The sequence below is a fragment of the Ambystoma mexicanum genome, chromosome 1p (genome assembly GCF_040938575.1).
Source record: "Ambystoma mexicanum isolate Mex_15411 chromosome 1p, UKY_AmexF1_1, whole genome shotgun sequence".
Taxonomy (NCBI): domain Eukaryota; kingdom Metazoa; phylum Chordata; class Amphibia; order Caudata; family Ambystomatidae; genus Ambystoma; species Ambystoma mexicanum.
This window is the reverse complement of record NC_090921.1, coordinates 547,802,696-547,827,685: the sequence shown is the minus strand read 5'-3', so window position 1 is coordinate 547,827,685 and position 24,990 is coordinate 547,802,696. Positions and strand designations below refer to the sequence as shown.

Here is a 24,990-nt window from a genome sequence, read left to right as displayed (position 1 = left end):
AATACCTGTCTCTGACCGTGTGTTCCATTAGGGCATCCTTATTTCAAGTCGTTTCTCTAACCACAGCATGGTGAGGCTGTTCGATTATGCCACCGATGCCCAGGCCAATACTACCAGGTGACTGGGATTCAGCCCCATGCCCACTGAAACTGCAACCTGCAAGCAACCCCTCACCTAACCACTCCTTTTCCGAGACTCCTGTAAATGAATTAAGAAAATGTCCATACCCTCGTCTGAAAGGTGCAGCCCTGGCAGCTTGAAACATTCCCTCACATTTTACATTCAAAGACTTTTGGCAGTGTTTTTGGTCGCAAAGCTTTCTCAGTTTGTGGTTGGTTGATACAGCCACATCTTCTGAAGAAAGAGTGGACAAATATCAGACATACACTCAAGTAGTGATAATGAAGACAGCCTTTATCCATTTAAATGTGCGACTCTGAAATATACTGATTCAAAGGAATCAGTAAACCTGAGCGAAAGCACTAAAGTATGGGAGGTAGTCACACGAAACTATGGCGCGATCCTATCCTGCCGAATATCCTTTTTTATACAGTGTTTCTTTTCTAATGAATGTATGCTTGGCTTTAACGCTGCTTGCTATCCATCCAGAATTCCCAGGAACGACAAGGACCTCTCTGGTGGCATTCCTTTCCCTTAAACACATTGGCTGCCTGAGGTGACCAGTGCGACATAAATCGCATCATACACCAGCCTCACTACTCCTGCACCCAACTCCGTTCTAACAGACTCTCACTCGTCAATGGCTGCTTGTGTGCAGCTTCTCTCAATTTGCTTTACAATAGTTACATTTCTACAGAAAGTAAACAGCAGTGCTAGAGTGTAGAGCAGTGGCCTTCAACTGGAGGGCAGCGCCCCCTTCCGGGCAGTGACGGGGGAATGCTGTAAGGGGGGGACGATTCTTTGAAAAGGGATTAAGATTACTGTTTTTAATATTTAAAGTTTTTGAAGGAGACTGCTTTTCATAGAAAATGTAAGCAGTAGAAAATCTGCTTATATTTTAAAGAGCCTGGGGAGCCTGGGCCCCCTCTGGACATCCTCTGGGCTCCCCAGGGGGTCAACCCTTAAATACTTATAAACTGTGACTGCTGATGGTGATCGCCATACCCAGCCGATCATCCCACTTTGTGAGTATTTTTTGATATATGTGGAACTACTTGTATAAGGTTGCCAGCTTTAACCATGCTCATTTATTAATACTGAAGCCTCTTTGCCTGCCCCAGTTCTCTTGGAGTCGGTTCCATGCATGAACTACTCTTTGTGTGATCCATGCGACTGTAGTTTCCTAGCGTGGCTTCTAGCCACAAAGGTTCTCCTCCATTAAGGAATGCGGTGTCATTTATTACGTTTACTCTATTAGGAATACCACAGTGTCTGTTTCCTTATATCCCTTGCCTCTGTCAGGATATACGATGTATACATGTCTGTATTCTTCATCTGCTCCCAATAGGCAAGATGCATTAAAGCATTCTCTGCTTTGTTATTCGAATCTAAACATGTGCATGGCACCCAGGGGAGGGGTTTACATTTGATGTTTATTGTGATAGCTTACCCTCCATTTTCTGTTGTTTATACCTTAACCCATCCAACCAAACAAACTCGCTCGCTCTTCGCATGCCTTTGTCATTTTGCCTGGGTACCTTGAGATCAATGGATAGATTTACCATTAGATCCTTTCCTGTTTGATCATCTTTTGACCTCATGTTATATCTTGTAACTCTCACTGATATCGGGCCTCATTACGAGTCCGGTGGTAACCGAGGCGGTAGAACTGCCTGGTTACCGCCGGACTCGTATTACCATTCCGCCTTTGTGATTCCCGGAATGACCGGGGCATTACAACCCCGGTTTCCCGGAAATCACGGAGGCGGAATGGTGTTAATCCCCATTCCCATTGAGTCCCATGGCAGCAACTCGTGATGCTGCCGGTGTTTCCTCGTCCGCCTGCAGGCGGGCGGTGTTAAACCCGCCAGGTCAGACCTGGCGGGAACATCACCTCCCGCCTGCAGGAGTTGTGATCGCCTGGCATTGGAAACAACGGTGGCGGCGGGTTTACCGCCACCGTTGTTTCCATACCGGGCGATTTGTAATGAGGCCCATCGTGTGAATCACTTGGCACTCAGCTGCATTGAACCTACGTTGCAATATTCGTGTTCCATACAGTATGACATAACGCTGGGGAAGAACTTTGCCTGTCTTTCTGTACACAAATAAAAGGCTGTCGGATGTGGTACTTCTCCGAAATAACAACACCTGTATATATTCTAAATCCATGCTACATTTTAAATTATGTTAAAACTGGGTTCTCTTTTTATTTATACTTATTTGTTTTTATTCCTCACATTAATGTGAATGTAGAATAGAAGATGTGCTGGGTTGGCCGCAATGAATAGTGACGTAATTTATCAGCAAGGCAAGTACACATTGGATATCTAAGTTTAAGTACCACACAACGTCCTGGGAATTGAAGTTAAGCCATCTTTCGAGACATGCTATCTAAACTCCTGGTGGCCATTTAATCTATGTTGTTTTGGAAGAACCCCTGATAAGGGGGCACTCGTTAGGTTGTGTGCTTAAAGGGATTCAATTGGTGGCCTCTGAGAGGCGATGTCCAGAGAAGTAGCGGAGTTCAGTTTTTATGACATTTGTATATGTGACTTTGCGTGCAGCACCATTCCTTTTTGCTCGGCTTTTCTTTCTCCAAGAAGGTTGCATGTATCTTCATCAAATTGTTCCGCTCTTGCTTACTGGCTGAGGGGGTGCTTCTGACGGACGGATATAGTGCATTCTAATGATCTCATTGACAATGTGGAAACCAGAATCAATTATGTTGAGTAGGACCATCGTCATTTGTACTTTAGTAAGAGGGACACATTCTCTCTTTAGAGAGACTGAGATCACCTGTCTCAGAACGCAGGCTTTCCTTGAGCAGCTACTGTTTCGTTTTCGTACAATAGCCAAAAGCCTGTACTCTGCAATACCAAAAGCTCACACTTCCAGTTCATGCTAGATTTCAGAATACCCAGTCTCTGCAAGAGGTTGTTAGGTTTCAGTACATTCTTAAGCCCCTTTGAACATTGAAAATGATAGAGAAAAAAAGCAACCTGACAAATCAACCTGCTTTGGTCTCCAGGGGCCTATTCTCAAATGAAATCTTCAAACAAATCAGGTACCTTGTAGCTGGTCCCTAGACAAACCAGGATTTAGGCTGCAGGCAGATTCAGAAACAAGTAAAGAGTAGGTGCGCAGGAGAGAAGGAGTCCCGACACCAATAACTCCAACCTATGTAAAACTATTCTCAAATGATTTTGTTCTTATCTTACAGGCCACAGCTATTCGGTTTCTTTGGATGGTAAACCTCCTTCGTCTCTCTCTTTGCAATGTGGGGTTGCTCAAGACTCTTTCCTCACACCCTTCTCTTTTCCATCTATACAATCCCACTACCTTCTGCCATTTCTTGCTCTGGTCTTTCTCGTCATTTCTTCACGGACAGCTATGAATTTTCTTTTTCATTTTCCTCTTTCACTGAGTCTTTTCATTGTACTCTCTTTTGGCTGTCCGTCATTCAGTCTTCGATGTTCGATAACTTTCTGCACCTTGATCCCTCTAAAATGGAGGTTCTCCTTTTCCTTGCTTCAACCATTCCACCTCCATTGGCGATCTCTTTCCCACTCGCACTGCGTTCTTCTCCTACCTCGGGCTGTAATCTTGGGAATAATATTCGAGAAATCCCTCTCCTCTTCTTCTGAGATCTGTACCGTTGCTTACTCCTGTAGTCTCCACCTGTAGAAGAGCTGTAAGACATTTCCTTTCATCTTCTTTCACACATCCATTTTTCCTGTTTATGGCCTCTGTTTTCTTGTCATGATTCTGTGCTTGCTCTTGGTCTTCCTGCCTATCAACTGGCCTCTCTTTGATCCATCTAGAACTCTTCTATCCATCTCCTATTTGGCTTGTGCTCTCGTGATTCTTTTCTCCCTACAGTTTGTTTGTTTGTTTGTTTATTTGGTATTGCGCACCAAACCCATTAGGTAGCCGGTAGTACCTACTCTTCATTTTATTGACCTGTGAGTCTCCCCCGCCAAACCCTGCAATAAGCTTCTGGTAACTACTAGGATCTTTCTTCGTTTCTCTTTTTCGCTCTCACCCAAAAAACCATCTTCTAGCTCTGTCTTCTGCATGAATTTATTGTGTAATTCTTTTTGACTCCATAAGTTGTGCCATTTCTTTATGTTCAATGTTTTGGGAAAAGTTATATATAAATCAATAAAATACAAAAAACGCCCAGATTTATCCTCCCTTATTGACAAAGCTGTTTTAAAAAAAAATACGTTTTCACATGGAACGAGCATTGCAACCTCTGGTGTGACCTTCGGGGCTTTGAGGGTTCCCCCTCCTGCAGTCAGCAGTGAATTAGAGGAACAGGATCAGTTAGGCCACACTCTGGATCACAACCCCATTCACCCTCTGAGCTTTGTTTATATGTGTGTTCACCATACACATTCCCAAGCATTTCGGTCATTAATTTTGTTCGCTTATGCAGTACAGGGTTTGTCAATCAGGCAGATTAGACATTGTGATGTGCCAATACCTCATCATTTCCACTCTGCAATAGGCACTCAGCTTCCTTTATGACTGCTCTGCAGCACACATTGAATTCGCGTTTGGGCCGTGGTAGGAATGTGGGCCCCAGCCTATTAGAACCATCTCACGTCATCCAATAAGAGGAGGGAGACAAAACAAGAACCCGTCTCAGTTTAGGCAGGGCAGATACGAATGTGTAGCTCGGTTTGAGGTATTCACTGCAAAGTGCCCTTTTGCCCATTGCCTTGCGTGCAGAGTATACTGCTTATAGCCTCCGCTTCTAGACAGCGGGTCAGTGCCGAGGGCTGCTGGCAAGCTCTTGAAATCTCGGCAAATCGCCAGCTCTTAAACAAAATGTGTTGAAAATTGCAGGTTGTATTGCAGACAAATTGGACACAGAGAGAGTGCCACGGTTTGGAGCGGGGGCTGGGCAAGGGGGGGTGGGGGGGGAAAGAGAGCGAGAGAGAGAGAGAGAGAAAGAGAGAGAGAGAGAGAGAGAGAGAGAGAGAGATACATGAAGGTGCAGCGTAGATAAAGCGGATGCTGTCACTTATGCTAGACGCACCACAGTAGCAGAGAGATGGACTAGATTAGACTAAACATTATTCACAGTGTTTTTTTCAGGTCAGTGCCTCTCCCTTCTGCTTAAAAATTCACTATACGTTTCACATTGAGGAATGGTTATTGTCAGACAAACATTTCAGGTCGCTGGAATAAATACCATTCTGTGTTTTATTTTCTGATGACAAAAAGCACTTTTCTGGGACTAAATTCATTTTCTAATCTAACTCCAGTCCTGGAATATTTGGGAAAGTGCTGGATGGTGGCCAGGGAATAGCAGAAAATAGTGTTTCAAAAATGGTATTTATTCCAGCAATATCATGACTACACACCATTTCACCTCGCAAACTCACAGTGTAAGGGGCAGTTAGTGGAATGTATTGTGGTGTGGTTTCCTGATCATAGCTATATGAGGATGCAGAGCTATTAACCACAACCAATACTTGATCACGGCCTACTTCGAGGCATTTAAACAAAAGCTGTTGTGGACAACTTGCCAATGATTGAGTATTAGTGATGAATTGCAATCCATACACTTCTTAGGACTGGCAGCTTTCAAAAGAGCCCTGAAAACTCACCTAGCCAATGAGGGTTTTGGAAACCTCCGGGCCAATTCCAGGACCACCTTCCACTAATAGCAAGGGCCCGTCTGCATTACTTGCGGAATCCCGCACATTCACTTCCACCAAGATCAGATGTGGGAGACCAGTCATTGATACATCCAGTCGCCTCTGCCTAGTGAGCTTTTTTCCTCTCTAGTGAACATACTTACTGAATATAGATGAGTGGGTTGCTACATGGCCGCAGGGCAGAATCTTGATGATTTATAAGGCTTCCAAACAAATATGTAAATCACGGGATAGCAGGCTAATTAAAGGGGGAGTGGCAATAGGAACAGGAGTCTATCACAGGGGTAGAAAGTGATTCATGTGACTATTGGGTAATTCATTGCGGTAACAGTGAAGCCATTGCGTTGAAGGCAAGCCATCTCAATAGGAAGCAGATAAAAGGGAATACAAAAATATAACACAGTATCCAAGCAAGCATTTAGGCACTGCACTAACCTTTTGGATTTCTCCGCCTTGTTCTAGGGAAGCAGACTCTAGCTCACAGCAGGTTCCAAGCCTTAAGTCAAAGCGAGCTTCATGAAGCCTGCCGCTGACTTGCCAGCACCTGAATAACCGTTTCTTTAGGTCCTCATTTAGACCCTACTTTTGTAGAATCGAGGATTCCTTCACCATCGGTCAATGCCCTAATTCTGTTTGTCTGACCACATCCTTACCCACGTGATAGCCAGGATTTGTTATATATATATATATAATTGCAGTATTGCATTGAATATATCTCCTGGTCGCCTTCATAAACCCTGGAAATAGCTAAATAAAGAAAAAGCCCATGAGCCCCCAGGGAAGTCATTGGGCTTCTAGGCAATTCCAGGAGATAGTATATAAATATATAAATAAGCGGCGAGCAGAACATTCATCATAGTTACAATCAGTAACTAAGGACCGCAAGTTAGTCATCTTGTGGGTGATGTAGTCAAAGTTGAAGGAGAAAGGCCCCAAGAGCAGCAGACCATGAACAGGGCCCTCTTCTACACAGACTGTAGGGCAATCGAGGGCCCAACCTCATCCTTTTCTTTCACATATCAAAATATAATTGAGCTGCTTGCTCGATTTTCGCCGGTCAGACTCCCATGATTTAGTCCCCAACATGCGCCCAGATAGGCTTGCACACAATTTCAGGCGCATGTCTGTCTAAAATAGACTCCTTAAACACACACAAGGTCAACTCCCTCGAGGTCTACGTTTGCTTAGTGTCAGCTAAGTGCCTGTCAACTTCTTTCCTCACAACTCCATTCCTTTGTGATGCCCCTCATGGTGAAGCTATACAGCACTACAAAGCAATCACAAAAACCCTTAATAAAATACTTACATTCGCCAGAAAGAAGAATTTGTGAAAAGCAAGTTTTCTTCACATGGGCACAGTAGCTGATTCTGCCTTCTTGAAAAAATGTACTTGATTTCTCAGAAAAAATATCCATGGTTGCTATTTCATCCCTAAATGTGACGTTTTGGTGCCCCGCTCACTTTGCAATCAGCATAGTGATATCTCTGAAGTTTTGTGCCTGCTGTTAATTTGATGGGAATCAGTGTTGCCAAAATCACTGAGCCTTATTTTCAGGGCCTCATGCTTTTGCCGTGCTGGCACCATATGAAGATCTGCCAGCTCACCTCAGTCTTGGTGTGCTAAACCTAACAGTACCCCAATGTACAACATTTACACAGCTTTGCCAAAGCACCCCAGTGCTGGAATTGGTGCAAAGATTCATGCTGTCTCAGAAAGTGTTATTTTGGTGGCTCCCCCTTACTTACAATGGGCCAGTGGTCTTTGTAAATCTAACATGGCACGGACCAGTTTCTCCTTCCTGTGGTGCCATAGGCACCGCATTGGAACTGCCTTGCCAAAGAACTCCTCCACGCCTAGTACTGGTTGGCAGCATTATGAGGTGCCACCGTTGAGACCTCCCGAACTCCAACAAGGCCAGCCTGTACCTCATGCACAGTGTAATAGCAGCGATCCCAAAGCATCTTTTTGCAGTGTACCAAATCATAACATGCAGCACTGCACCAAATAATGTGGCCACCCACACAATAGTAAAAAACTATTATGAGATAATGGGAGATGTAAGCTGCTGCCCTAGTTCCAGTGCGCAGTCACAGCTGCAAATAGAGTGGTGTGCAGCTGCAATTGATTTTGTTTTTACTGTGCTGTAATTAAACAATCTGGGGAAAAGCAGGCAGACCGTGCTGCCTCAGCAACAAAAAGCCTGACGCTCTGATTTAAAATACAGTTTTGCTACAAGATGATCTTCTCCTGGTTGTTTTGTTAGCAGTGCAGTGTCCTGCCTGGCTGCCTAATTGCCTAAAGACTTGCTCTGTCAGTTTCAAGATCCCTGCTTTCTGCTTGAATGCCCCTATTCTCTCCAAAGTAGTGCTGCTCCTTATTTTATTACTTTCCACCATCTCCCTTCAGCCTCTCAATCTCCTCTCATCTCATGTGAATTTCCTACCATGGTCCCAAAACAGAACACATCTGTCTCCTATGGACAATTTCTGTGTTGTTGCATAGAAGTCGACCCTTTAGAGGTCTGTCCAAGTAAATGTCTTGTTTTATGAAATACTCTTTCTTGGCATCCTGATTGCTCATTGTCTGATATATTTGTATACGTTATATACATTTTATAGTGCAAGAAAAAACAACCACTGATATCCCCTCGGCACTTTGGATCCTTTGGTAGAGGAGTTGACCCTTAGTTCCTCGTAGAAACTCTTAATCATGTTGAATGAATCGTACCCTTTTCTCAAGCTGATGCAGTAAAAAAGGATGAGCCTGTAGTAAGAGGTCAGATCTTGAAGACTCCTAGAAACGTATGTCTGAATGTATTCTACCCCTAGTAGAATGGGGGCTCAGAACACACGCGCACACACACACTGCTCAATTCCACTGCTAGGTGGGGTAGAATTAGGAGTAGTTCACATAGGTACATAATGATGGACAAGGTTCTATTGGCATTCACAGCATGCAGGGCATGTCAATAAAGCCTCTGTCATATATTTTAAAAACACCTCCTCATCCCATTCAAACAAATGACTATTCAGAACATGGAACAAGAAAGAAAAGGTCCCTATGCATTTAGCAGCAATGCTATGGGTGGAAAAATATCCAGGAGCATTTATTTTGCTTTGACGATGGGCAGACATATGAGAAAACCATGATAATTATAAAAGACAAATATTTTTTTAAGATGGGTAAATGCTTCTAGAGGCAATAGAGTCCCAGAATAGGAGGTTTTTTTGCATAACAAGGACTGGTCAGGTTTTACTAAACCATCTTTTTTGGGCTACAAGCAACGCCAATGAAATGGGCCACATTGTTTAATTAGAACATGGATTCTGCTCTTAGTCACCCCTGTTTCAAGATTGTCAGACTCTGTCTAATATGATCTGTACTGGATGCAAATGCAGACTTTTGGAATTCCACACTTGGTTTAGTCACTAAACATTTTTGCCCGGTGAAGAAATATCTGGTTTTGAAGGGACTTATTGTACTGCATTGTTTTCGTTATTTATATAGCGCTCTTACCCCATTTGTATGACCTCAATGCACTTTGTGATTGGAACGCCCTATGTGACCGCAGTCAATGGTCCTCATTACGAGGCAGGCGCTCCAGTAATGAAGGGTGCCGGTACGGGACCGGCACCCTTCATTACGAGACACCCTATTACGAGGTTCCCTTTGCGGGACCCAGTAAGGACGCCTGGTAAAACCAGGCTTCCTTAGCGGGTCCCGCGAGGGGAACAGGGAGCTAATAACGGGCCCGTTATTAACGGGCCCGTTATTAGCTCCCTCCCCATTCCCATTGAGCCCTATGGGGGCTCAAACGGGAATGGGGATGGGTTTTTCCAATGAGGATTTACGGGGTCCTCCAAGGTTGGAATAGCCCAGTAAGTCCTCATTGGAGGAACCCGGACGTGGAACCCGGTATGGAAGCAGCCACGCCCTTATTAAGGGCATGGCTGCCTCCATACTCGTGATGAGGCCCTATGTATCGGAGGTTCTAAGAGTTTAGATTAAGAGATGCTTGTGTGCATTTTCACCGGCTTAGGACTTAGGTGGCTGGCTAGGCGCCAGTAAGCAGCCCAGAGGTCAGGCATGTGGGTGGGTGCTGTTGGTGGTTTAGGATAGAGTGCTACTGCTGAAGATTCGATGTGTGCTCAGGTATACCGAATTTTGTTTTCGTTGCTATGCTCTTGGCAGAGGTGTTGAGGTACGTCAGGGGTTTCAGTGTAGGCGGCTATGTGCGCTGCTAGACCGGAATGGTATAGCCAAAGCTGCATTCTATGGTGCATGGATGGATGGCCGTGCCTGCGGCCTGTGTCCACAAACGTGGTGTATGGTATATGTACCGTATGCTTTGGTGTAGTTCAGCTGCAGACGTCTTTTTCTTATTTATTTGTTTTGATTATGAACACTTTTTGCCAAGTATAAGTTTAAGATATTTCCTTGCAACCGTAGTTGAACATTTCTAGCGTGAGGGTCAGATTAGCATGTTTTGGACACAAGGACAGTTTATATGCTTTTGATGACTTTATATATTTATTTATTTATTTGGATTTGTATAGCGCACATCTGCCCGGTGGCATCGTGGCGCTGAAAGCAGTCTTACTTGTTACAGGCATACATGGTATGTATACATAGATACAATGCAGAACATATTTGCATAATTACATACAGTTGTGCTTATATACATACAGTTGTGTAGATACATTAGGATAGGTAGGGCGGGGCGGAGGGGTTAGTTAAACAGCGTGGTTTTGAGTAGTCTACGGAAGGCATGGTATGATTTTTTGTTCCTTAAGGCGGTGGGGAGTGCGTTCCAGTTTTTGGGTGCTAGGTGTTGAAAGCTGGACCCTTCCGGCTTTGCATCTTTTGACTGTGGGTAGATAGGTCTGGTTAGTCATGTGTGACCTGGTGGGTCTAGTGTATGTATTAAGGGTGATTCTTTCAGAAAGATAGGGCGAAGCATTGGCGGAGAGGCATCTGTGGGTGATGGCCACTTTGATAAATCTTTCTGACCCTTGTCAACCCCAGAACCTTTTGCTTGTAATTGGTGATTATTTTCCCTTATCCCCAGGTGAAAGGGAACTCCCCTCCCCCCATCCAGTTCCTCACTCCCTCCATGGGTGACCCCTCTATGTCTCACCATAGAGTATGTTTTGAGTCATAGTTTCCTACAACTTTGGGCTTAGGCTGGGTTGCCCTCTTGGGCCTCCCTGTTAAATCTCCCTTTAATGTACCTGGGTGAACCACTGTTCCCAAAGTTTCATCCCCCCACACCTTAGTGAGCCAGCACACCCCACCCCACTAGAGCCCTGAGGGGGTGGGGGGATACAGGCGATACACAGAAGGGCCCCCATTCTGCCAGAATGGTTATGCTCAATGGTTCAACTATACCACAATAGCTGTGGAGCTGGCAAAGGCAACACATGGGCAGTTAAAGTTAAACGTATTCGTCAGAGAGCTCTACTTGAAAGACTGAAAGCCCAAATCACTTGCTGGTAGTTCAGTGAGATGACAATGTGTCAATGTATACAATTTCTTACAGTAGGAATTGTGTTGGTTGCTTCGCCCAATTTGCTCAATTCTCAGGGAAGCAGATAAAGGATAAGGCTAAATGTTATTCCCTTAACATCAGTTAGTGGGGTTCTGGCCAAGAACCTTCTTGTGCTGACACAAATACCAGCTTGTTAGTTGATAAGTATTATTCTTGAGCAGACGGGAAGTGTTAATCTTCAAGCTCATAATATTGGCTGTGTTAATTGTGTCCTTTTCCTTTGTCTATTTCTAGCCTGCAAACGTAAAGAGCAAGAGCAGCAAAAAGACCGCAACATGCAGCCTAAGAAACAGCGCCTGGTCTTCACCGACCTACAGCGTCGCACCCTGATTGCCATATTTAAAGAGAACAAGCGCCCCTCCAAGGAAATGCAGATCACCATCTCACAGCAGCTGGGCTTGGAGCTCAACACAGTCAGCAACTTCTTCATGAATGCCCGCCGACGGTGCATGAACCGGTGGCAGGAAGATCCAGGTGCCAACCCTGGAATGCCATCGTCATCTGGTGGCACTTTCTCCAAAGCATGAGGTTTTGTTGTCATGTTTCTTTCAGTTTTCAACTCCAGCATTCTACGATATGAAGCACCTCTGGAAAATATCCAGACACTAAACCAAACAGGAAGAAAATACGGGCAATCCAGGGAAGGTTTTTGTGGGAGGTTATATCTAACATCGTCATATAAAAACATACAAAGCATGTCAGCTTAGTCACCAATGTTTCTTTGACTTTTCCGGTGCATCTCACCCATCCTGGCTGGACCATGTTGAAAATTCAGTGTGTCCATTGCATCTCTGCCTTGACATTGTTGCTCAGGCTCTCTAGGAATTTGTGGCAGAGTCGGCAAACTCCCAGCTGCTTTTTTTCTACGTTGAAAACATGAGCATCCTAACATAACTCATCAATATATCCTTGGAGGCCTGCTACTTTAAAAGCTTTATTTTTAAGACTGCCACCCACCACTGTCATTCTTTACAGCTCTGCCAAATGTCATCTTACTGCTAGGCGCCAACTCCCATCTACCAAGACGCCTGTTTTGATTTTTCATTGTCGAATGTCCCTCTGACACAGAGAGGGTTCAAATACAGTGGCTAAATGTTGTGGGTTTTTCAAAGAACATTTTGTACATATATAAATATATACAGTTCCATAATTCAAAGGAGAACATCTTATAACTTAGGCATGGCAGCCACAAGCAGTCCCGGTCTGAAGAGTCGGTTTGAGCCTAAATAAAGTGTCAATGAAAGAGAAAAGACTTCATGAATATCTAGACCTGACTCTTTCTGCATAAAGTGCTGGATCCAGTCAATTGTAATTACACCAATAAAGGGATACAGAGGATTAAGAGGTGCTAACTAAAGGGCCCCCTTTTTAATTCTCTATTGACAGCCAAGAATTGTTTTATTGAGCTGACTACCACCTGAAAAAACACCCACTGCGATTGCCACCATTGCCATCAAAAAAAGACACTATCTTTCCATCCCTGGGATCGATAAGAAGTCATCCACTCAGATGAGAACAGGCTCATGTGTTCCTGAACCCCAACTTAAATGCAGACCAAAATAAATACCCACTTTGACACTTCAGTGGGTAGATCACCTGCCTTTTCTTCACAATTTGGATAGCAACTATTTAAATTCCTGACTTGTCCATGACCATCCTGCACAGCCTGTCCAGAATTGCTATAGTCAGAATCCACAAGACATTTTGGACGGGAAATGTTTGTTAAGGAAACCCCACATCCGTCGCTGTTCATGCCGACCCATATATAGGCATCAAGCTTTCTGAATAGGGCAAGGCAAGAGTTCTTGGCACGGTAGGCTGAACAAAGGGAGCAACGCAAAATTCCCATTTGTTTCAGTCTATGTGGAATCTTCTTAAAGGACATGCCAAAAACCCTAGAAACATGTTTTCAGGGCAGTGCAGGAAGATGGTTACATGCTTGAGTCTCAAGTGTGGACTGTCTCTCAAAAACCAGGCTAGATGGCAACCTACTCCAACACACAAAGGGAACAGTGTTCATGTTGCACTGTGCCACTTAAAAAGTAAAGCGGGTCTACAAGCACATTCAAAACCAAATTGAAAACCGGAAACAGCATTTTTTATTTATTTTCGTTTAAAACCGGGTGTTGAAACATATTGCAACAGTGTCCGGAAGAAAGTGTAAAGTGGCAGTGCCTCAGGAGCCTGGGTCAGCTTCTAGCCGAACTAATCATTCTATTTAAGCTCAATAAATAGTATTATTGACTCTGCTACCAAAGAAATGTTAAAACAACCTCCAAGAGGCGACTATCCCAAGAACGCACATTTCAAAATGGATCCAGGAAGCATGAGGAAGTAAAGCCAGCCACAAATGTGCAAAAAGGTGGATTTCAAAGGAAGGAGGAGGTTCTTTTTTTTCGTGCCAATAGCAACTGCCTTAATGCTAATCATGAAATATGGTAATATAGACAAGGGGAACTCTTTTTGTTTTTGTTCTCACGATGATTCGTGTGCCATAAAATGCAGACACAATCCCAGGCCGGAAAACAGAAAAACCTTCCCAAACCTCCCTGCCTCACTCTTCAAAAAGGATCCTGAGGCCTAGCAGCAGCAACAGTTCCCTCTGAAATGAGAAGTGGGAAAAATGGCGCCCTTCGTCAACCGTACACAGTCATTACGGGAGAGGGGCAGGACAAATAAAAAATAAAAGACACTATCTAAATGATGCGGGTAATATATAGTACCATCTCAGATGTGTTTATTCTGAACTGTTTCTATTCACTTTACAACAAACGTGTTTGTGCAACAGTTAGGCACCTTGTTGAAAAAACTATCTATATATATAAATACGTATATATAAACCAAAAAAGGAAACCCTTCACCTGAGAAATAATTTCAAGGTTTGAAAACTGTGTGTGTTTCGCTCCGAAGGGAAAAGACACGAAAATCAAAGTAAAGCTACTACCAAAGAGAGAAAGATAATGGGAATGCAAACTGCAGGCAGGAATTTTCTGTGTGTTGCCAAAAAAAGAAACGGGGAGGAAAAATAGGTTTCCTCACAAATCGCTCCTTGTTTTTCTTGTGATATGGTGACGATGAGGTGGCCGAGGAGGGTGGAGTCTTGAACCAGACCTTCAGTAGTAGCATTCGTTTTGCGTATATTTCTACCCTGGGGGGAGTGAAGGATATTTTACTCTGACGCTTCCCTCTGCTCAAAAGAAACGGACCATGAGTAATCGAGACATTTCTAGTGAGAAACCTCTTGAGAAAGGCTACCTCACTTGAGTTTTCAATGTGTGATTGAGATAAAAAAAATCACGTCTGATACCAAAGATTTTGTTCCCACTTGCCTGGTCTGTGCTGGAAACTGCACTTTCCCGCTAGTTTTGTGACAGTTTAATGTATAAATCCATTTCCCTCCACAAGTACCATTTGTTGTGTGTACCCTCTTCCCCTGACTTCCCTTCCTTTTCTCAACAGTTTTGACACACACCCACATGTACTCAGATGCGCATGCGCGCGTGGGAACACACACACACACACACGCACAGGACTGACTTCATTCACTGCCTGTGGCACAAACCGTCAGGAGGCAGGTCCGTGGGAGCTCATTGAGGAGAAGAAAGAGTGGTAGTGTGCTGGACGAGTGCCTTTTTCTTGTACCAAAGGTGTGACCATTTCACAATCTCCGAAACTACTGGGTTTTCTTTACACTCACAATACCTAGGTTCTGTGACAGCAGTTTTAGGGTCATTTGCTCTCTTCAGCATGTGGTTAACTGAACACTATTAATGCAAATTGCCCACCATTTAACAGATGTAATGATTTACATTATTTTTCTGCCATTCATTGCCCCTACAGAGAGCCCATAAATAATCCAACACAAAAGCTTAAATGCAATTTCTCTGCATCATAACATGTTGTCACCCATAGCCACTTAGCCTGATCTCACCATACACCCCCCTACACATTCTCTCCATAAAAACCCATAATGCTTATTCTGTGGCAGCGCATTTAATCTATAGAATGTACTACGATGTATACGAGAGAACAGGAGTCACATTACGTGTGGATTCAAACTGCCTTTCAGCGGAAGTGATTAATTCTTAGGCTAACCATTTGCCAATGTGGCATTGCCCATGGCTACAAAACCCAATGATATCTGCTATTTCCCCATTTGTGGCACCTGTATCTAAATGTGTTTCATAAAAGCATGACAAAGAAAGAAATTAGAAAACATTTGGTGAGGGGAAGGGAAGGAGGGCAATCACTTTTGAAAGGATTTGTAACCCAGCAAATCCTGAGAGTTGATTAACCTGGCTGAATGGGTTTATTTTCCACAGCCTACTCGAATGACATTTTCTATTGATGCCCTTTTCAGTACATAGAAATGAACTTGTCTTGGGATTTCTATTTGATAATAAAACTGAATGGGGATCCACAGTCTACCCTCGATTAGATTGTGTCTGAATTTCCAAGTCACATTGTGATGCAGAGATGAAGAGCTGGGGCCTATACCTTCAGTATGTGATATCTTCTGTCTCCCATCAGATCCCTGAAATATGGTTTTCCAGACATTACTCAACAAGAACATCTTACTGCCATGCAACAGCTCTGTGAAATATAGTTCACATTTAGAAAACAACTGAAATTGATCTGGGACTTCAATCCCCCGTTTCCTGATCCATAGCAAATTAAATGTATATATTGTTCCATACAGTATCACATCCAGCTTTTTACCTGCATTATCTTCACAGCATTTGAATTAATTGTCAATTTAGTAGATCATTGTTCTCTGGTTCGGGAATTTAACATTCATGTGCACATTTTAATAACACCTTGAAACAAAAATAACATTGATCTTATCCCAAACATGTGGGGATACTGACTAACATATATTTTTAAAATACTTTCTTTAAAGAAAACTGTAATTTACAAAACAACAGATTCCCCCCAAGTGTCATGCCCCTGCCTCATCTGCCCAATACCCGGGCGTTTAATACCAAAGAATAAAACCAAAGATTTCCTCCATGGCGGGGGACAAAAGTCAACACAATCCTAGTCTTTCAGCACAGACCTCTCAAGCCTTTGACAATTGTCTCTGAAATACCTCAAAATATTTATTGTATAGTTTATGTGATTACAAAATACTTAGCTAGTTTTTGGAACTTGTGACTTGAAGCTTTATACTGTTAAATTATAATTTTTTTGCAGACATATGGCATGTTCTTTCTTTGGTGCGTTCAATTGGAGACATATTGAATGTTCAAGGTATTGAAAAAGCTGGTTAGTCTAAATAGACCGAAAATATTCCAAGCGTGAGGTAAGAGTGACCCTGCGGGTTTACAGATTTCACTTTTGAAAAACAGTCCTTTGGAAACAAATTCCGTTCAATCGTGTTTCATTTCTTTTCAGGTCATGTCGAATAGGGCACTAATTATGTATGTGTTACGTCGTGTTTCAACTGTAATTTATGAAAAATGGTGGAAGAAGGAGCCACAATTGAATTTTAATTTATGCATGGAAAAAATGTACTCTTTCTTGAACTAATGTAATAATTTGTCTTTGAAGGGGAACGAGGGGATGGGAAGGAAACGTAATTTCCAGCCACAGATTTTCATTCAAATAGAAGTGATGCATGGGACATGGTTTTCTTCATCACCTGATTCTGTGAGATTATTTTTTGTTTCATTTGTATATATTAAATAATGTGTTATAACAACACTGAGTGTTGTACGAAGTGGACCAGGGAAGTCAGCACTCAAAGAGGACCAACCGTGACTGAAGCCAACTGCCTGGTAAAAAAAAAATGCCATTGATCCTATGGAGTGAAAAAATGGGTTATTCTTGTCCTACGTTGATATGCTCACGAGTACAGGGAAGCCTGTATGTATCACTATTGTACAGAGGCGTTTAGGAGCTTTTATGAGAGCAGACCTGTTTGCTAGCATATGAGGGCCTCTGCATGGTTCACAGTAGAACTGGGAAAGGAAACATCAGGGTTTTCAATATCTTGTATGTGTGCCGGTGCTGGCTCCCCTCAAATTTACTCATTGCCCAAAGAAAAGTTAATTAATGTATTAACTATCTGCAGACCCATCTCTGGTTGGTGTAAATGTGTAGTCTAGTTTTCCCAGCTGTTTATTCTATTGTAAAACTACTTTCAAACGCCATTTTATTTGGGCCAAATCCAATGAGCAACTTAAGAGTTGGTTGTGAAACTAAATTGATAAAGATAACATAAATTGACCCCATCTAGGGAACAGCACTAAGTAAAAAAAGAAGGTGAGATGAGAAAGACAATCTGGCATGTCTATGGGCAAACAGCCTCGGAAATAGTAGCATTGCTTTATAATTGCTTATTAAGAAAATACACAATATGCAAATTATTGAATTGAAGATTTGTAGTTGAGTTATGCAAGGAACTCAAAGTAGGTTTTCATTCAAGTAAGCTCAGCTCAGTGAAATCCATGCTGCAGTCTTCCGATATATTGATGCCTTGTCTTTCTGCCAAAGACATGACTGGTGGCAGATAGGTAAAGTGACTGTGTGGGTGAATCTTTAGTAGGATTACAAGAAATGTCTTGCAGTTTTGTGGTGATTACTAAATTGCTCTTAACTAGATGGTCCGGTTGCAAGGTTTTTAAAACCCTAAACCCCAGTGCTTTTTATCTACATCATATGCACGCGTCGGTTGTTCCATGAGAGGGAAGGGAAGACTGGAAGTGTGTGAAACTAGGCAAGTCAGAGCATCCCTGAAGTTTGTGGTTTGCTCTTTGGTCCCATGCATTTCATGTGATTTGTTGAATACCACCCCTAAAAGGATGCAGAAAGTGGATAGAGCGTGTTCCCTCATTCACACCAATATCTAGCTAGGTCACTTTGGCATTCTGAGTGCAAATAGAGTGTCATTCAATGTATGGAACGCAGGCATGAATTGTCTCCAACTACGACCTGGTCTTCTTTCTTCACCAGTTTATCCTTTGATTTCTTCCCCCACTATCACTATCAAAATCACAAGTGTCTTTGTTAAGAAGAGAGAGACAATCAGCAACAGCATCTCCTCCTGGATCAGGAAAGGCGGTGCACTCTCCAAAACAAGTAATCCTAAACCCTATAAGTACTACTCAATTTCTGCTCTGATTTTACTGCAAGTTCGTGTGCTCCTTTTGTTGTAGACGAAGAGAGTTTGAATGCACAACTTAAGAGAATAATTCCCTGATCACCTGACTTTACTTTTATTACTCTACATAAAAATTTGAGTAATGTGATATTCCCATTGTGATATGCATGGTGTTGACCGTATGTTGCACTGTAAAGCCCAAACAGTATTTTTGTGGAATGGTTCCATTAGAATCATTTATTTAATTTGCTTTGTGACGGGCTGCACGCAATGTTCAATTGAAACATAGCTCATGTGGGACTATAAACATACCTACAAGTCACAATGAAAAACCTTGTTCTTTTTTGCTTTGTAGTTAATCACTGGGCATTAACATTCTGTGTTTTCAATATGAAATCTGTGTCATAGCATTGTGATTTTACCATGATAATTTGGTATTTTCTCAATCCCAAATGTACTTTTAACAGGCAACGTCTACCATGCCTAAAAGCCATGTGATAGTGAAGACACTTCAAAAGTATACGGCAATCAATTTCTATCTCTTCTGCATCTCAATTTGGGCACAGAATTCCAATCCTGGGGTTCGTACAGCTCCATCAAATATTTGAGAGCAATTAAGAGGGAGATTTCGTCATATCCACTGACTTATATTGGAGTAAAGGAATTTGTAGGTTGCAGAAATCCAATAAAAGCTTGTAAAATGTCATCATATTGGACTAAAAAATCGTGAGTCTCCCTACAGAGCAGGGAGAGATGGTCCGCATGGTGCATACCTTTCTGAACTTTTTGGCTACAACAAGAGGAGTCGTGAATCAACCCTGTCCCCTCTTCCCACAGTACACATGTCTCAGTCTTGCCTCGCAGGCACTATGAACATGCTTCTAGCTTAATCCTTCCCTTCACACATAAGGTCTTCTGGGAGTTTGCTAATAATACCCACACAGTTCATAAAATGGCTTTAAGAACACCTTGAATGATACCAAAGATTATAGATAATGACAATCCCTGCCACGAAAAATGCAATTCTCGAATAGAGAGGTGTTCCTAAAGAGCATTTTGTTTTCAAACTGTCTGGGCTCAATAACATTTGTTAAACCTAAATGTCAGTTGCAGATCACGATATACATTTTTTTTCCAACACCTTTCTGGTCAATTTTGTGTTTCTTATTTCACATTACCTGGCCTTCAACAAATTGACTCAAAGCACACTGGTCCGTTGGTTCCGGGTTCCTCATTTTGCCATGGTCATTATTAGCTTTCATGTAGTGCCCTAATGAGTTGTGCCTGTCGTCTACTACTAATCAAAACCAAATTGGATATACGTCTTCTCCCTCATTAGACTACATTACGTGTTATAAATAGCAGTAGAACTGACAGTGTCACAGGAGTCGTTTGTCATTTGTTTGCAAACATGATATATAGTTTTATGGGCACCAGATTTCAGAATGTGCTTGCTTTCACATTCAACTGCTAGGAACTGATGTTCCCAAAAAATTAAATACGTATATCAATAAGTAAATGTAAACATTTAACAAACTTAGCCCAGCAAAAGCTATGGTTTGAGCATCTTTTCTTCCTTGTTAAAGAAATGCAGATTTATGAGTCATTTCTTATGAATCATATCCATGAAATTATTTATTTATTTAGGTATGTATTTATTTATTTGGGTGTTTATTTATTTACTGACATTTTTGTAAAGCGTACACGCCACCCTCGTGTGTCGCTGAGTATGGCACTGATAAGGGGAGAGAGTAGCACAGCAACAAAATGCAATCCAAATTGAAACCCAAAAGAAATGCAAATGCAGTAACAAAGACTACCTTCCTAGTAAGGGACACAAATAGCTATATAATCGAAAAGGACAAACTGGATCAAACACACGTGTTTAAAAACTTCCTGCCAATGATGAAACAGGAGCTGTTTTAAAAAGCCATGCTAAGCCCAATGGGAGAAGGTCTGAGGTTTAGCTTTAAGCAGCCTGCTGCTGATTGGTGGATTGAGGTGTTCCATGGTTCTTTGATAGCAGCTATCAGTTTAATTGCTTTTATCAACTCCTGCTTTTAGTATCTGTAAGAACTGTAGCAGTGTGAACATTCATACATTTATAATATTGCAAAGATTATAATAATAAAGGTAATTTCTAATGATACCTTCAACGTCTCAACTCAAGTTAAACTTGGACCATGAATAACAATATTCCCAGTTAATCTCTAAACAAAGTTGCTCTTTTGTGAAAAATACCAAATAAAAGTACTAATCCCCAACAAGTGCTTACACTTTAGATACAAAAGTAATTTGTGAACATAACCCCACCTGAGCCAAAATATTTATACAGAAAAAAATGTCAACTTCTAATAACTTACCAAAATGTTATGCCTATTTAAGAGTTTCAAAAAGGTTGAAATATGTTATAACTTATTTCACTTTCAGAGGTAATATGGTTTAGACTATTTTCCACTTTTCTTTTTAGCAAACATTTGTCTTGCTTGCAGTCAAAGTTGGCAAACAATCCATCATGACTGATTTTGTACAATGTCTTGACAGAGAACTTGGCAGTGCTTCTCCCTTGGTGAGGGGCAGTATGGTTTCAGTAAGAATTCCGAACGGAAAAGCAGTTGCTCAGCAAATTAATACATTTTCACTTAGAAGAAGGTGTTACTGGGAAAGAGTGGAATAGAATCGGGGGAGCAAGAGGCCCTGATACACAAAGTTTTTCCAAATCGGGTTTTGCCATTCTAAAACGTTTCTGTGAATTAGCCCCATTGTGTCCAAAGACATGCAAAGGCAATTCCACCTAACACTAGCTCATCCCGGCTATTGCGGCACTGCTGCTCAGAGAACTCCCCCCTGGAGTTCTCAGCACTGTGAAGCAGCCCCGGCACAGTTGCATTAACTATGGATGTCCTCTCCCTCAAGTCTTGAAACGTGTCTGCAGTCTGCCCAAAACACAGTCTGCCCATAGGGAACGCGCACTTGTTACCAATAAAAAAAAAAGTAATTAACCCAAAAATTGCAAACACTTTATAGCAGTTTTGAGTCTCTTTACAAGCGGTGCGTAGAAAAACATCACTTTTTATAAGCTGTCACACACAATACCATTTATACTAAATCTACACATTTTTGAAGAACTGTTTTGGCCCGGAGGTTATAATTCTCAACTAATGTTCACTTTCCAACTCAACCTTGGCCATCGCTTGTCTTGGAGAGTGCAGCCTATTACACAGTGGCATGAAAGACCAACATTTGGGAGACAAGGGTTATATTAAAGAGTCACTTTTACTGCAGAGTGTGGTCAGCTTTTTCTATTCTTTTCCATAGAATTCTGCATTCACTTTCTGAATGAAAATAATAAAGGACGGGATTTGTGCTAAGGATCGGGTATTAGGTAACAGAAGCCTCAAAAGCAATCAATTCTCATGTTGTTCTGTGTAGTTGTAAGTGTCTCATGTTCTCATCCTAGAAGCTGCATGCCCTCCGGAAGATTCAGGCGCATCGCCTTACGCTTTCTTTGCTTATAGTCTGTTCTGTCGGGTCCTTGCTAATCATGGTGGAGGAAGGTGGTATTGTCATGGGTGCCACAGTGGTCCTTTTGTCCATTGATCTTGGAGAAGCGGGTAACTTGCTTTTGAAAGTGTCTAGGCCTCATTCATCTTTGAAAAATTAGCACAATGTAGTCCATCAGACAGCCGCCAAAAACAACAGCTGATTTCAAGTTAGCTACATTATGCCGTCTCCTCTAGTGTTTGGCACAGGCAGTTCATTGTTTTGTGCATGCATGCCTGTTCTGTGTCTTCCAGGTCACACAAGCCCACATGTTTCTGTTTACAGTCTTTATTTTGGCCCTACTCAGTGTTCCACGCTATCATTCAAACTTCAGCATGAGCAGTTCCCATCTCTGTTCGTGGCGCACGGAAGACAATAATCTGCCCACTAGCTAGGTGATCCAAGAAATAGGAGCAGCACAGTTGCCAGTCATTCGCTTGTATTGTTGGCATTCTCTTTAACTGTTTGTCTTGTTGTAAGTTACAACATGGATATCATTTGCTTGCTCTCAGGTCTGGAGCATAAATGGCAACTTCTGTTGTGGAGGACTTCATTTTGCACAGTTTGCATATGCCTGATGAATGGCAAAGTATTGTCACAAATCCCAACAAAGTTGCAGGGGTTCCAAGCATTGGGTGCTGCAAGGTGTGGTAAGAATTGCTACAACAGACCAAATAGAAATGCGTTTGGAACACTGAAAAATAAATTGCTGCCAAGCATCTGAAATGCCAGGATGCTGGATGCTGTTCCTTAGGTCATCTTCGTTAAGTCACTTCATATTTTCTTCAGTACTCTAGTCACCAAAAAAGGATGGACGAAATAAATAAGGGAATGTTCTAATGGTTATGGTGTATCGTCCCTTCAGTGGCGCATGTTCACATCAAAACACTTAATTTGACTAAAGATGGGTGACAAGTGATCTGCAGCAATCACATTTGTATTAAGAAAAATGTTATGCTGGAATTTGTATCCTTATTTTGAAGGATCTCCCCTAAAATCATTCACTATTGTGAAATCACGAATGCTCACTGTGGGATTTTAGCAGAACTGTTCAGTTCACTCTTTTTCCATAATCACAGAAGTAGTCTTCTTGTGACAGTTCAGTGCTACATTATCTAATTAGGCCGAAGATGTATAAAGTGTAAGCTTGACAACACCTGTTTGAGGCTTAATGGCATTTACGGTGGAACACTGAGCAAATCTGATCTGAAAGTCACAGAACAACCAGTGGAGCCCATTTCTACACAGTGACTCTTAAGGCCTGATTTACATAAATAATTTAATATGGGAAAGTCCCATTGAATTTTTTTTTGTAAATCAGGCCCTTAATTGTTTAAACTTGCTTTTTATATAAGGGTCATTCTAGGATATCGAGGTAAAACAAGGCTGTTAGTGATGCAATAAAGTTTGGAATCCCATTATTAGTTACGCATTTCCTTTTTCATTCCAATTGTGCCAGTAACGCCAGATAGATATTTATACATTTGTTTAGTAACAAAAGAGAAACTGATTCCATCAATTTATAACTGGCTTCAAAATGTTCCAAGTTAAATTCCATGCCTCAAGTTATCTGTCATGCTCCAACCAATGGGATCATAGCAAATTCCCCAGCAATCCAAGACCTCATTGGACAAACAGTCAAATGGTATTTAATAGATTACAATGAAAGGCTGCTGTATGTCTGACTATCATTCCTAAGGTGCACAGTTGAATATTTAATCTTCTCTGTTTAGAACCACAGATTAACTGATTGCTGGTGCAAATATGGTAAAATATATAAACCAAAAATGAATCTTGTTGCCAAACTCTAGTGTGATCCCTTGGTTTGAAGGTTATAATTTCACTATTCACTTTCCAGAAACAAATGTGCTACTGATTCCCTTGATGGATTGACCTTCCTCAACGCAGGACATGCTCCCCAGACTGCTCTCTCCTGCAAATATTTATTTGGAGACATTGTTTTTGTGTGTTTGCTATGATATTCTTTAAATAAATAATATTTGAAAAAGCAAAAAAAAAAGGAGAAGTTCTAAGTGTTTGGCACTTTATCCAAACCATCTCATTTACCAGTTTGATGTTAACCAACATGACCTTGCCACACAGTTGACTGTCACAGGAGCTAGGTAGGCCTAGCTATACTCCTGTTGAGAGATTTATTTTGAAAGAAGCCCATTTGATATGTGTTCATATTTTATTGTTTATCACAGTGTTGTATGTTTTTTGCAGTTTATGTTCAATAAATTATTTTTTTGTCATTCATATGTTGTTTTTGTATGAGGTGAGGTTATTTACTTTCTGAATGTGTGCTGTAATGAGACAGTGGCAGGCTGGGTTGACTGATATGACGGAAAACACAACGGGTGTGCTTTCTCAATGTTTCTACATCTGACTGTCATTCTCAACATGTATGAGACTCTAGGTGGACAACAGAAATTAAGACTGTATTTGAACAACTTAAAACATTGGCCTCACGAATCCCACTGCACATGGCTGAACTGAAAATCAAACAGCAATGAAAAAAGTATCACCTTTATGCCCAGAGCATAGCGAGGGAACCCTGTCCTTTGAGGACTTTGGGAATTTCGTACCCCTAGCCCATCGAAAATATTGCAACACATGTGTCCAAACAGTGCATTTTTCCAAATACATTGGCTAAGTGAATGGTTTCATGGGCTCTGAAATGGAGCTAAATAAACATTCAAATACTTTAGGTTCTGCTACACCAGCCAGGAGCAATATTTCTCCATAGAGGCCGCTATTGTATGTGCCCAGAACGGGATTGTGTGCATGGATGCACAGCAAATATATTGGTGTTACAGAAGATGCAGCTCCTATCTTATAGTCCGCACATTTTGAGCAAATGGCCATGAAAACCAATGTATTTTCAAAGAGAAGTAAAACTATTGTAAATAATGTGCAATGTCATAAGAGTTCTGCTTAAGGATTCCAGGGTGAGGGTAGGAATATGATTCTCAACTGTGCCAGCCGGAATCGAACCAATTTT

At 41.8% G+C, this 24,990-nt stretch overlaps 1 protein-coding gene across 1 annotated transcript in view; it reads left to right on the top strand.

Moving 5' to 3' along the window:
* The window catches only part of LOC138575453 (hepatocyte nuclear factor 6-like), a 290,933-nt gene extending 266,692 nt beyond the window's left edge, over positions 1 to 24,241 (top strand). Inside the window, exon 2 of the mRNA XM_069649485.1 lies at positions 11,576 to 24,241. Within this exon, the coding sequence (XP_069505586.1) occupies positions 11,576 to 11,868 (293 nt within the window). The 3' untranslated portion in view covers positions 11,869 to 24,241. The remainder of the gene's footprint in view (positions 1 to 11,575) is intronic.
* The last annotated feature ends 749 nt before the right edge of the window (positions 24,242 to 24,990 follow it).